This window comes from Panthera tigris, chromosome D1 (genome assembly GCF_018350195.1).
Source record: "Panthera tigris isolate Pti1 chromosome D1, P.tigris_Pti1_mat1.1, whole genome shotgun sequence".
Lineage (NCBI taxonomy): Eukaryota > Metazoa > Chordata > Mammalia > Carnivora > Felidae > Panthera > Panthera tigris.
Window position 1 is genome coordinate 72402471 of NC_056669.1, and position 14656 is coordinate 72417126.

The 14656-nt window shown below is 44.8% G+C and overlaps 1 protein-coding gene across 3 annotated transcripts in view; it reads right to left on the reverse strand.

Moving 5' to 3' along the window:
* PLEKHA7 (pleckstrin homology domain containing A7) overlaps nt 1–14656 on the reverse strand; it is a 219311-nt gene that overhangs the window by 40945 nt on the left and 163710 nt on the right. For all 3 annotated transcript variants that reach the window (XM_042958733.1, XM_042958732.1, XM_042958730.1), the window contains exon 10: nt 6584–7054. In XM_042958733.1, coding sequence (XP_042814667.1) covers nt 6584–7054 — 471 coding nt within the window. The remainder of the gene's footprint in view (nt 1–6583; nt 7055–14656) is intronic.

The following is a 14656-nucleotide window of genomic DNA, read 5'->3' on the forward strand; positions in this document are numbered from 1 at the left end:
CAACTTGTTTAAGCACTTCCTTCTTGTCTTTTATGTCCTCACTTTCCCTACTATAAACTGGGGATACTAAGAATGTAATAGATTGTTGCAGGGATCAGAAATAGCTGTCATTCAAAAATGGTAGCTTTCTTCTCTTTTCATCGTTACCTTTGCAATTACAGAAGGTAATTTTAAGATCTCTTCGGCCCAGACCTGTCTAGTGTGTCCATCTAGTGTGTCTGCTTCCACTAAGTGGCAGGTTTGCTACTGATTTCCCAAAGTCAGAGGGGAATGTGTCTCTGAGCAGGGGGCAGTGGCTGAATCCTCAAACAGCATCGGTGGCAGAAACCAGGCTAGGGGCTTCCACTGGGGAGTTCATGACTCCACCAACCACTGTTCACTCTGACTGAAGCAAAACTCAGACTATGCAAAGTATGTCCTTGCTGTGCTCCCACCTGCACAAGCCTTTGGTCTGGTTCTGCAGCCTGCTCCCAGTGCCTATGTCACCCAGAGTACCCCCACACCGCTGTACCCCCAAATCCCTCAGCTGGTCCTCCAGCCTATGGGCTCTGCTTATGCACTATCATCCCCCCACCCCCACTCCCCAGGGTTAGCCATTTGGGGGCAACCCCAAAGACCTCAGTGAAATGGTGAGCTCCGGAGGCCAAATCAAGGTAACTAACCAAGGGTGGAGTGAGGGTTGCAGGAGGTAGGTTTGTAAGGAAAGGTAAAGATCCTGCCTGAAATAGGCAAGAGCACCCAGAGCAGCGCTGCCCCCAACAGCAGATCCATTTGCCGGCCCCCAACCCCAGCCTTACCCAAAAAGAAAGCTCAAGGTCTCCTGCCCTCATTACCCTGCTCTGTGCCATGGGGCCTCCCTGTTCCAAAAGGCACTAAAGAGGATATTCTGATATAGCCACTACAAAGTGGTAATATCGAAATGTAAAATCACTTTTCATAACCAATTACTTATGCAACAGACATTCCTCGCCCTAACCTCCACATCAATTGTGCAAGACTTTCACTTTCGACTCTGTTCCTTATTGTAATATCTGAGTCCCTGATACCACCCCCACCCCTGCCTTTTTATTTTATGGGTATGTAAATTACTTTAAATACCCAGAAAAAAATGCAAGGCTAGAATTTCACAACAATCTCTTAGAATGTAGAATTCTAAGGGTACATCAGCTTATCCTCGAAAGACATCATTCTAAAGGAGTTTAATGATGTGAAACACAATAATACGTATGTCCAAGTACTAAAAGAACAGTTAGAAATAATTTCTTGTGTGGTCTAGAGCCACAAATATGAGATCATATTACAGCCAAATAACCCTCCTTGCAATGTCTAATGTGCTCAATCTAACAAGATTAGTACAGTCTGAATCATATAAAGCACAGACATCCCTCTTCTATATTTTCAAATGGAGGAGGCTTTTTTATTAAGCAGCCAGATCTACTTATCACTTGACTGTAAGAGATTACAAATATACCTTTAAGGAAAACAACTCGGGGAATGCAAGATGCAGTCCTTTCCAGATACAAGTGAATGATCAGAGACTGTGCACTTCACGTGCTCAGAGACTAACAGCTTTCTTCTCAAAAGGGTGTCTTCAATTCCTCACTTTTCACCTTTCAGCCCATTGAGATCCACTTCCATCACTAGACTGAAGTTTCTCTCGCTGTGTGCTCAATGACCTTCAAGGCCAATGAATTGTTTTCATCTACAGACCTGATGTCACCTTGCCCCATAGATAAGAAAGGCTCAAACTCCCAGCTCATATCTAAGGACAGTTCGACGCTTTCCCCAACCCTGTCATCTCCTTGCAACTCACTTATTTTTTAGCTCTCCTGTGTGCCCCTCCGGCCCCAAGTACAGGCCATTGTGTATAGCAGAATGACATAGGTTTGTGGGCTGCCGGAAGCAGTTATGTAGAGACAGGTCAACCAACAACTTACAACTGCACATCAGTCACACAGCTTTTGAAAGTCCTTTCTGTGCCCCTGCCACAAAGAGTTTCTCACTGGCCAGGCCACATTTCTGGGTTCTTCCTGTCTTCCTCTTGTAGTATTCTGCCTCCTGACCTAACTTGAAGGTCCTAGCTCCACTGAAAAGGGCAGATCAGGTCTGCCCATGCAAGCTCATCCAGAAGCTCAGTGGAGGGGCTCAGCCTGGGTGGCTCAGTCACTTAAGCAACTGACTTCAGCTTAGGTCATGATCTCAAGGTTTGTGAGTTCGAGCCTTTCCTAGGGTGAGTCCTGCTTCTTCTCCCTCTCTCTCTGCCCCTCACTCACTTGTATCGTCTCTCTCTCTCAAATAATAAAATAAATAAAATAATAAAATAAAATTAAAATAAAATAAAATAAAATAAAATAAAATAAAATAAAATAAAATAAAATAAAATAAAAGGAATCTCAGTGGAATCAAAAGCCCCAGTGACTGATCAGAGACCTTAGGTTCCAGATACTCTTTCAGTGCCTCCCAGCTTTGTGGGAAGGCACCACCCGCCAAGGAGAAGTCCTCATTCACAGCACAAACCAGACTCCTTCAAAATGAAACTCCCTTCATCACCTGTCTCCTGCTCACCTCCTTCATGGAGACTGCTTTTGTCCACCCCTTAGGCTGGAAGTCCTCCTCATTCTGCCTTTGGCCCTCTGCTATGGCTCACTCTGAGCTAGGGTTCTCAAGCCTGGCTGCACATTAGAGTCACATAGGGGTACGGGTGAGGAGGGGAGTGTTATTACAACACCTCACATCCAGGCTGTACCACATCTACTTACTTGCCAAGCCAAACTTGTTAATGTTAACTCTACCTGTGGCCCTCCTCACCTTCCAGGCCTCGTTGAAGCAGTTTACCAACTCTTATACCTACCCAACCTCAACATCTGTATATCCTCCCAACCCTCTTCACAATCCTCAGCATCTTCACTGCTTCGGTTTGGGTCCTCCCCATCTCCTACCCAAGGTAGGACCAGCTTACACTCAATCATTTCCTCTTTCAGGCTCTTCTCCATCTAAACGCTGCCATAGTGTCATCAGAGCAAGGAGTTAACTTGAAACAGTAGTTCTCAGTGCCAATACGGGGATGGACAGACAAGGACACTTTGGGTGAGGTATAAACTGAAACAGCATTGTTGGAGGACAATTTTGTAATAACTACCATAATTAAAATGGCATGTATCCTTTGACCCAGTCACTCCACTGAAAGTCATCTGTTCTTTAAGTACACATGCACTGATATGCAGAGACAATGGACAGGGATATGCACTGCAGCATAGTTTATAACAGCAAATGTTTGTAACCAACTTCACTGTCCATCAGTAGGAGATGGTATAAATATCACTGCAGATCCATACAATGGAATACTCTGCTTACTCCAAATTAATGATATATGTCTATATGTGCTGATATGGAAAGAGATATTCAAATATCTACATATAGACTTGCACATACACTGACACATTAAGTGAAAAAAGCAAGGTGAAGGACAGGGTTTCTTTTTCTTAATATGGTGGTTGGTCTTTAGGGACTGAAAGTAGGTTTCTGAGATAAAGTAGAAGGACACTTATCTTTCATTATTTACCCTTTGGTATTTGAATATATATATATATTTTTTTGTGAGTGGTTTACTGATTTGGAGGTTCTAAACAAAGGGGGATTTACACATGGAACTAACTATGAATTTGGTGATGAATTAATAACTGGTGCAAAGAAAATGAAGAAAACTTGAGATGCTTGGATGGCTCAGTTGGTTAAGTGTCCAACTACAGCTCAGGTCATGATTTCACAGTTCATGAGTTTGAACCCCACATCAGGCTCTGTACTGGCAGTATAGAGGCTGCTTTGGGATTCTCTCTCTCTCTCTCTGTCCCTCTCTCTCTGCTCCTTCCCCACTCACACCTTCTCTCTCAAAATAAATAAACACACTTAAAAAAAAACACAGCAAACTATAAGCATGAAAATTATCAACACCAGAAAACAAAAATTGTACAAATGAAATAATAGTATACTATATGGCCCAGCTGTGAATATTTATATTGTCATAACATAAAAACTGACTAGAAAATTGTGCTATATTGCGAAGCTAGGATACAGGTAACTGTATGTCTATTGGAAAGGCAGAGTGGGGTATAAGACACTTCAATCTTTATCTTCTAGAGTAGAATGTCGATTTATAACTAAAATTGAAAAATCAAGAAAGAGCAATGTAAGTATCTTATTTGATTTCAGGTAAATTGGGAAAACGACTGAAAGAACTGAAAGTGGTTGCCTCAAAGGGACAAAAATCAGAAGTAGGGATGGATGGGGGTCATACTACTTAAATCCTTAAACTATGTGCATATACTGCTTTAATAAAAAATATTATAAGAGTAAGGGGAAACTAAAACTCCCATTCTCACTTTGATTGGGGCACATCAGAATCACGTGGCTGATTTCTTCACCATATATATGGACCTGCTGTATTAGAACTGGGATGTAGTAAGGACCATCTAAGCTAGAAAATCTCCCCTGGTGATCCTGATGCCTCTTTCTTGCCAGTACTCTTCAAACCATTGATGGCTTTCACAGGCCTCCAAGACTAAACCCAAAATCTTTAGCAAGACATACAGGCTCATCTGGGCTAAATCCTTATCTTTCCTATCTGCCACTATCTCTAGCTTCTCCTGCCTTTACCTCCCCTAACCTGCCCCATATTTACTTCAGTTCTTAGCAGTTGCAGCATGCAAGAGGAAATAGCTAACTTACCATGAGTAGCTTCTCTCTAACCACACCTGTTGCCTCTGCCGGATCCCCCTTCTGCTGCTAACTTCTTAGTGTTGAGGTACCATTTATGTGCTGACTACTCCCAACCAGGTTTCAACACCACAATCCATACCGAACTGCCTACCTGACATCGCCCTCTGGATAGCAAATAGGCTTCTCAAACAGGGCTACCAAAATGGGAACACTGACACCTCCCTGATCTTGCTCCTAAGCCTTCCCCATCTCAGTAACCACCTGGCTGTTCAAGTCAAAACTCTAGGGATCATCCTTGTTCCTCCTTTTCTCTCATCCTGAGCATCCAAATCACTGACAAGCTTTGCTGTTTCAACCTCCAAAATGTATCTCAAATCTTTCTCTTTCTTTCTATTTCCACTGTTACCATCCTAGACCATTACAACAGCATCTTTCCTGGGCTCTTCTTTCTGAATCATTAATCAGATCACATCAGTTACCTGTTTTAAACCTTCCAGTGGCTCCCCTACTGCTGTTTCAAATAAAATCCAGTTGTTTTTTTTTTTTTTACCAAAGAGTAGGAGGACCTGGACGATGCAATGCCTGCTAACTTTCCAACCTCGCTCAGCAGGGAGGGCACTTAAAATCACCTCCCAGGGGGGCGTCTATCTAGCCCAGCACCAAGAATAGAAGCTTCCCACCTCCGTGTCCTTGGGAAGTAGCTTTCTGTTTTTAATAAGACACAAAATTTGAACAAATGGAACTGACACCTGGCCAGTCCCAGGTGGGAATGAGAAGAGAGCTACAACACAAAAGGACTTCCTTTTCCTATTCTGTTCCACAATAATGCTACCAATTCCTTGGGGGATTTCCATTGTAATTTCTCCACCATCTACCCTCACAAACTGCCCACTGAGACCAGATTAAAGAGGTTATGCTACCTACACATGCACACAACACCCACACACCTAGAAGGAGGCCTAAGCTATTCCCTCAGGAGCACTCCTGCCACAACAGTCCACAGGGGAAAGTCTGGGCCCCACCAACAGGGAGAATGCAGTGTGGCATTTTAGAGTATGTTTATCACAGGCAGATAAGTCTGTGGCAGACTTGGCCTGAGCTGTGACACATCACTGCAGCCCCTCTAGTCCCTGAGGAGCTTTCTGAATGCATGAGGGCCTTGCTAACTCTTCTGCAGTCAGTGGTTTGTTTTTGAAGCCTGGGGATGGTGACACAACTTACTGTCTTCATAAGGAGGACAAAATGGGGAAGCCAGGTCACCCTGAATTTTTCACATTCAGAAAAGTGCCCTTATTAATCTAAAATTATAATAAAATACAAACAGTGCTTTGCAAATAGCAAAAGATGCATGCCCTCTGAATCATTAAAACTGCTTCTTGAAGGAATAGGTATGATAAAGCCTCCTGTCAACAGTGCCTAAGCACTTCTCTGTGTGCCTGCAATTAAAAATGGATCTGTATTTACTCTACAAATATTTCCCGGATGTAGAGAAGTAGCAGAGTAAGAGATCAGTTACTATCTACATGCTGACTGTCTCCAGACACACTTGTTAGGGAACAGAAAAGCCACCTGATATAATCTCATACAGACTTGGCAGGTTCATAGACCCGGGTCTGCACTCTGGCTCTGCCACTTATCCATGTGCCCTGGGCAGGCTCCTTCACTTCTCCAAGCCCCAGTTTCTTTGTCCCCAGTACAAACTGGGGACATCATCCCCTCCTTGCAGGGTTGTTACAGGAATTTATGGAGCTAATGGAGGTGGAGAGTTTAAGGCCAGCATTTACCCAGCACGTGCTGGGTAAATGATGGCTACCGTTATTACATTATTACACTCATTAGTAGCAGCCATCCTGAGTCTATTACTGACCTCCTGCCGTCCCCCTTCTGGGCTTTTGCCCAGTGCTCCACCTGGGCCAGGCTGCTCTTCCTCTGGCTGTGCTTTTCAGGGTTGTTCCTGGGAGGAAAGGCCCGCTGATACCCGCTGGTCCCATTCTGCTCTCCTGGGCCATATGTGGTGGGCAGCACTCCGTTCTTCTCTGCCCGCTGGGGCTGTGCTTGCTGGCCTCTCAGGCCACCAGGTAAATCCACGAACAAGGCATCCTCCTCAGCTGGTGAGTACGGGGACCTGGCCTTGCTCCTGTCCCGCTTGCCCTCCAGTGGGTCCCTCTGGGAACGGTAACGTTCTTCCTCTTGCTCCCGCCTCTCGAAGCCAAAGGAATCCTCATGGCTGCGGTGAGGACAATCCCTTGCATGTCCAGGTCCCACACGGCCACACTCTCGACAGGACTCTGTGTGATTGGCCTGGGGGACCGCCTGCCGCTCCACCTTCTCCATGTCCCTGCAACGAAAGAGGCACATTCAGCCCATTCCAGACAGCACCAGTGGCAGCCAAGACTCCCCAAAGAACAATACACTTTACTCTCAAATTTCCTCCAGGCCTTTGCATGGACTATTCCCTCGGCCTGGAACATCTTTCACACCTAGTCCTTCATTCTTCCTGTCTGACTTCTAGTGCTTTGGGACCTGGCCTACATGTCACTTCCTCCAGGAAGCCACCCCAGACACATATCCCCAGTCTAGACTGGGACCTTTGCTGATAACATGTCATACTAATACACTGGACCATAATTGTATGTTCACTCATCTAACACCCAAGTGGACTATGAGGTCCCTCAGACCAGAGGCCCATCTGGCCAATTATGATATGCCTAGAACTTCTGTCCAATGACTGGTATAGAGTAGATGCTTTATAAATACTACTGAACAAATAAATGATCTTATTCCTTTTCTCTTTTGCTCTTTGTCCATTTATCTGTCTGGAGCAATCCAGCTTGGATAGAAGGCTTTTAAGCCCAGTATCTCTCCCACTGGCATCTAGCACAGCCCAAAGGACAATTAGCAGCATAATTAACATTCTTCCAAGATGGTGACTAAATAGGCACAGCAACCTCTTTATGTAATCTCTTACCTATTTCTCAAACAGGAACCCATAAGAATGCTGACCTAACAATCCTCTAAACAGTCAGATTTTAGAGACAAGGAAACTAAGGCACAGAGAAGATAAATGATTTGTCCAAGACCATACTGCTGGGAAAGAGTGGAGCCAGGGCTTAATCCCAACCAGGCTGCAGAGCCCATGTGCTTTCTAATGCCTCTCCATATGTATGCCCATGGCCTACATATGTGCAGACCTAGAAACTATAAAGGAGAATGGGGCGGGGGTCATAGGTCAGGACATGAACGGAGTCCACAGGAAGAACTTCTGAGGCACAGAGAAGGACTCCCCTTTCATGGCCTGTCTCCTATTGCAAGCTGCCTTTCTCCCTGCCTTCCTTGGGTCAGGATCCTAGTTCTGTCTGCATCCCAATTACCTGGTACCAGGGACACAGCAGCAGCTCCATAAGCTTTGCAGAATTTAGATTAGGGAGAAAGGAGAACACACCCCAGCCCAGCAGGACCAAAAAATTGCCAAGGACCCATGATCTCACAGTTGTGAGATGGAGTCCCATGTCGGGCTCCATGCTGGGTGTGAGCCTGCTTAAGATTCTCTCTCTCTCCCTCTCCCTCTGCCCCTCCCCTATTCATGTGCTTGCTCTCTCTCTCTCTCTCTCTCTCTCTCAAAAAAATTGTTTTTTCAAAAAAGGAAAGTAAAAAAAAAGTCCTGGCCAGCAGATCCATCACTCCTCAAATGACCAAGCCAGAGGGCTCTCTCATTTTCACCTGAAAGCATACAATGGAAATGCTGCTGCATTTACATCTTGGTGGCCAGACCCCAGGCATCCTTGCAATGACCTAAGAACCTCAGCTACCAATTACCAGCACAGACTCAGGGCAGAATCAATCCAGTCTGGGAGACAGTTAAAATGTCAATGTAAAGTAACTAAGAAAAGCAATCACAAATCTTACTGCCCAGGCACTCTCCTGACTTAACCATGAAAACACAAAGCTTTGTTTAAAAATAAAAATCAATTTCAGCATTTCAATTTCCATTTGGGGACCACCTTCCCCCACTTTTGATCCATGTGGTTTGGGTGTTACTGACTCTACTAGTCCCTATCCAGCTGAGGCTCCAAGTCTCAGTACTATCAGTTCAGAGGTTGACACTATTACAGGCCTGTCAGAGTTAGTTCTGGGACTTTGGTTGGAGCTGGTCTTGAGCTGCTATAACTGTATGGGAATCAGCTATTTGAGAATGAAACCAACACCAAGGAAAGCAGATGGAGAGAAACAATCCTAAAAATTTAACCTGAGCTCTGAGTTTTAACCATAACTAAACCAGATATATCCTTGGACTTTCTGGTTGTGAACCCATAAATTCTCTTTCTCACTCAAGCTAGTTTGAGTTTGGTCTCTGTTAACTCTTTGCCGAAGAAGTCCTATTACATCATTTTATAATGACATATTTAGATTGTGATCTCTGAGGGCCCTTCCATTCCTAACGTTCAGTTGGTCTGTAAGCTCCAGTAGTAGGAATACATGGGAAATATTTGGGGATTACTCTTTAAGAAAAAGCAATTCTTACTCTGCATTCATTCAGGGACCACTGTGTTCTACAGGGTACATTACAGGCTTTAACTCTGCCTTTCCTTTCTTCCTCTAATCCTCCATAACTGCATCAGTGTAACTCCAGCCAGTAGCCTTCGGGTGGCCTGAGTTGGTCTTTATCTTCTTTACTGTTTCTCAAACTCGGGAAACCACCCATGCAGGCTTTGCTAAGGCTGCTGCCTAGAGGACTAGAGCTCTGGCCGTCCTCTGGGTCAGACCCCAGACAAGTCACCGAAGCTTGATAACCTGGTCACTCCAGCTGTGAGATCTAAGTACCTGTACCCCCTTGCTATTTCCACCCCAAAGATAACAGTACTTTGTCACAAAAACCAGGCTGTAAAACAAACATGCCACCTACATGTTATGATATTAGAACCGAAAGGAAAAGGGGGTTTTCTCAACTCCAGAAACCAAAGACTGTGGGTATGATGCCTCAGCCCAACCAAACGGCAGGGGGATTTTCCTTTCTTTATCAACCTCCATGTATTTACTGAGCAACTATCTATCTCCACTGGAGCAGGCACTTGGAGAGATAAGAAAATAGCACAAAAAACAGTCTCTGCCATCAAAGCCAGACAACCCTAAAGCCCAATTTAATCATGGTAACCACATTTAATCCTGTTCTCATTAACTGACCCAAAACCATGGAGGTTTCCAGTCTTTTTAACCTTGGAGCTCAATTTATAACTATAAACTTTAGTCTTTACTGTGTGTGCACATATGATGGGCACACCCTGACATATGCCAGTACTTCCTGATAATACAGTTGATAGACAATGACAAATCCTTTTCTCAGATTAATACCACCATTTACTGCAAAACAAACCTTAAGAGGGTGGCTAAAAGAATGGAAGTCTGCTAGCTACCTGGCAGCCTTCTAGACCCTCAAACTTGGGATTATGAACAGCTCCTGGTCTCTAACTGCTAGGACTTACATAAGATGCTTTGTGCCCCAAATATTCAGGCTATGGCTGCAGGTAAGAAAGGTGAAGGTAATGTCCTCTACTCCTCCACCTTAACTGACTTATTAAACAGTTAACTTAATGAAGTTATAGGATTTAAGGCAAAAATGTTTTCTTGTTTTCTCCCTGTCTCCCTATATTCCCTACAATTTAACCCACAACTTCTCAAATCAGGAGACCTGTCACAAAATAGATTTGCAATGCTCAGTTAGCACAATGATGGGAAAGAATGAAGCACCCCTCAGCCCTCAATGACTGTGTCACTCAGACAAGATGGCCATACAGGGCACACAGGTTTAGCTAAGATGACACAAGCCTTTCCAGTGCAGGTCATTACTATCATTGTGAGTACCCAGACTCAGTGACTATTCAAAAACGGAATTCTTGGCATTCAGTGACCATTTTGGCCAAATGCGTCAAAGCCAGAGAGCATAAGGTTAAGAGCCAGTCAGACCCAGATTCAAGAGGTGGTTCTACCCAATGCAAGCTGGGTGACCTTGAGCAAGTCTGTGACCTCTCTGGTTTCCAGTTTCTTATCTGTAAAATGGGGACAACAACCACTGCTTCTCTGGGCTGTTGTGAGGACTAAAGGAGAGAGTGCACAGAAAGAGCACAGCATAGTGCCTGGCAAATAGCATGCCCTCAAATACAAATCTGTTGACTACATCTATTCTCTCCCTCATCCCTGACTCAATTTTTTCTTTTTTTTTTTTTTAACGTTTTTATTTATTTTTCAGACAGAGAGAGACACAGCATGAATGGGGGAGGGGCAGAGAGAGAGGGAAACACAGAATCCGAAGCAGGCTCCAGGCTCTGAGCCATCAGCCCAGAGCCCAACGTGGGGCTCGAACCCGCGGACTGCGAGATCGTGACCTGAGCCGAAGTCAGACACTTAACCGACTGAGCCACCCAGGCGCCCCTCAATTTTTTCTAAGTAGTAATGTATCTAGGGAAAAACTCCCATTTCCCAACCTCCCTTGGAGCTAAGGGTGATCATGTGACTTAGATGTAGCCAATAAGATGTTAAAAGATGTACACAGAAATTGCTGGGTGGGTCTTCCGGGAAAGTCTTTTTAAAAAGTCACACTTAGCTGACTTAGCTAACCCTCCCCTTCTTCCTGCCTGGAACTTAGACTCTATGTTGCATTGGAAGGTGACAAAAATAAAAATAAAAGCCACCTGCTAAAATCTGGGTAGAAAGTGAGAAAGAGCCCAGGTCCCTGATGGCACCAGGGAGCTATTATTCCAGCCTAGACTAACTACCTCTGGATTCCCGTTATGTGAAACCCAACTTGATTTTGCCATCCTAAGTTAGGCCGTTCTGTCACTAGCCACCAAACACAATCCCTAACTGTTAGAAGGGGCTAAACATCATTAGCAGGGATTGGGTCCCTCCATTTTCAGCACATCACAGCAATGCTACTTGTCTGTTTAGAGCAAATTCTTGTTTCCTCCTGCAAGTGGGAAAAGCACTCACCTCAGTCTGGGGATACTTCTTTCTTATTCCTTTTCTTCACAAGAACTTGGAAGTTAACAGATCACACCAAGGACTAATTATTATTTTATTCTGCCTCTAAACCCTTTTATCTCACCTGGAAATAAGAACTAACATTTCCCTCTGTCTTAATGCTAAATACACGCACACACCACACACATTAAATCTCAAAGACTTGGATGGGAAGAGGAATGACAGCTTGTAAGGGCCTTGGTTGGACTTTGGTCCAGGGGCAGATACAGCCATCTGTCACAATTCCATTGGAGGATATCTCCCTACTCACCACACCTAAATGACCCAACCAGGAGCCCAAGAACAAGGGCCAGGCCACCGATATTCTCAGAGAGTTTAGTCTGAGCCAGGTCAGGTGGCAGAAGTCCTGCCCTGGATAAAGAAACCAGTGCAGCCTGTGTTGACTGAGGCTAAGCCCTGAGCACTGACCCTGGTCTCAGGAGGGCAGTGGGCTCAAAGTCAGAACTGACCCTAGGCACTCTCCATAGACTTGTACAAAAGACTGAAGAGAAAGGGGCACAAAGTATGTTGGGAGCCTATGGCAGCCTTGCTCACTTAAATTCCTAACATTTGAGGAAGGAAATGGCTGCAGAGAAATGGCAGACAGGAGTCTGTTTCTTCTTTCCCCCAGAGTTAACTAGGGCAGTCCCCCTGGGAGGGCAGGGTGGGGCAGATATCTGGCTCCCTCTCAGGCTCTGCTCTAAATTAACAATAGAGGGCCTGACAGCTCTGAAGACACACTCTCCAATTCTCCACACTGTCCCACCCTAAAGAAGAGCAAAGCTAAAGAAAAAAAAAGGCAACACCAGACTGCCAAGCTGGGATGCCTCTTGCCTCAAAGAGGTGGCTACTGGCAAAGTCCCTTGTGAGGTTTTAAGGATTGACAAACCAGACAAAGGAAGTCTGGTTACTCTGGGTCCCCTCACTTTGTTCATTTCTGCCTAGAGAATCCTTCCTTCTTCTTTCTACTGAGTAAGTCATGCTCAACCATCACAGTTCAACCCAACCCAGTCTGGAGTTCTGGCCAAGTTCACTCACCTTCCATCTCCCTATGGCAGCCACAGTTTTGGGTCATTCATTTTTTTGTGGCTAATGCTTGGTTATTATTACCATATGCTGGTATGGTCCTCATATGTGCCAGGAATTAGAGATTAGACCATCCGTCATCCCTACAACAATCCTGCAAGGCCAGTACTGTCAAGCCCAGAGAGGCTGAGGGCAGTCAGTAAGTACCAGATTACCTACAATAAGTTTCTCTACTGAAGAATAGGAACGATGGCAGCAACAGTGATCACTGAGCACTAACTAAATGCAAACCCCTGAGCTAAGCAAATTAAATAGATTACCTCTTCTTCTCATTGTAAAATCCTCCAAGGCTAGGGATATTATTATTCTCTCATTACAGGTAATAAAAGTGAAGCTGAAAGAGGTTAACCAACTTGCCTTGAATCATGCAACCAGTGACATATACAGGATTCAAATCCCATCTGATCTGACCCCAAAGCCCTGCACCTGCCTGAAAACGTCTCCACAAATTACTTCTGCTCAGGATCCAAGGGGCTTGTCCAATCTTAGGTGTTCCTGCTACACTTTACTCAAAGTGATCAGCGTTTGGAAAGCCAAATATTTAGTTCTCTGAAGAGACTACAAACAGCCAGCAATGTATGGGCTATTTCTGAGCGGGCTGGTTCCCCACACACCAATCCCACAACAGTTGTCCGACTCCCCCCTGACATCCCAAATCTTTATTTGAACAATTTACAGGTAGAGTTTTTGTAACTGTTTTGTTCATCCATCCATCCTTCCACCCACCTGCCCAGCCAGCTAAACATCCATGCACCCATTCATTAACGAACTGCTTACTATGTTCCATTTTCAAGAAGCTTACAGACTAGTAGGGGTGACAATGAAAAAGCATGCCTTGATCTTGCAGTTTGTGAGTTCAAGCCCCGCGTCGGGCTCTGTGCTGACAGCTCAGAGCCTGAAGCCTGCTTCAGATTCTGTGTTTCCTTCTCTCTCTGCCCCTCCCCTGCTCATGCTCTGTCTCTGTCTCAAAAATAAATAAAACATTTAAAAAAAGAAAAAGCATGCCAACATAGCTTGAACATGAAAGTCCTACGCAAAAGGAATGACACAGTTCTACAAACTGGGGTATATAACACACTGAAGGGTCAAGGAATATTTAGGCTAAGGCTTGAAGTATGTGCTGAAGTTCTCCCAGTAAGGGTGAGGACTGGAGAGGCAGATGAGCAAGGCCCAGATGGATCCTGGTGCCTCATGAGATGGACCTCCATCTCTCACCTGGATCCCATCACAGTCTACTCTCCCCCTCGCTCCCTTAGATTCAGCCACACTCCCTAGCTTTCTGTTTCCCCAACAAACCAAGCTCCTTCTTGCCACAAGGTGTTTGTAAGGGCCCATTCCTTCTGTTTGAAGCACTCCACCTCAGTTTTGCATCCTTAACCTTCATATATCAGTCAGGCCTCACTTCCATATACTTCCCACACAGGCCTTCCCTGACCATCCAAACAAAAGTGGCTACTCTCTGCCCCCTCTCCCCTCCCATCCCATCACCCTATTTTACTGCCTTCATGCATAGATCATGATAGAAAATTGTCTTGTTGTTTACCTGTTTATGGTCTATGTCCACCTCTCCTACCCAAGAATGCATGGGACTTTGCCTCTTTCTTTGAACACAGCATCTTTAACAGTATCTGCTGCACAGTATGCCCTCAATAAATACTTGTAGAATAAAAGACTAAATAGATGAATGCATGAGTACAAATGCACCCAGTTGAAGAAGTTCAGTATGGCTGGGGCATAGAGAACGGGGAATGGTGAGACATGAGCCCAAAGGTATAATAGGGACTAGACCCATACAGTGCTCAAATGCCCTAAGGAAAATGGTTTTTACTCCAAAGGTGAT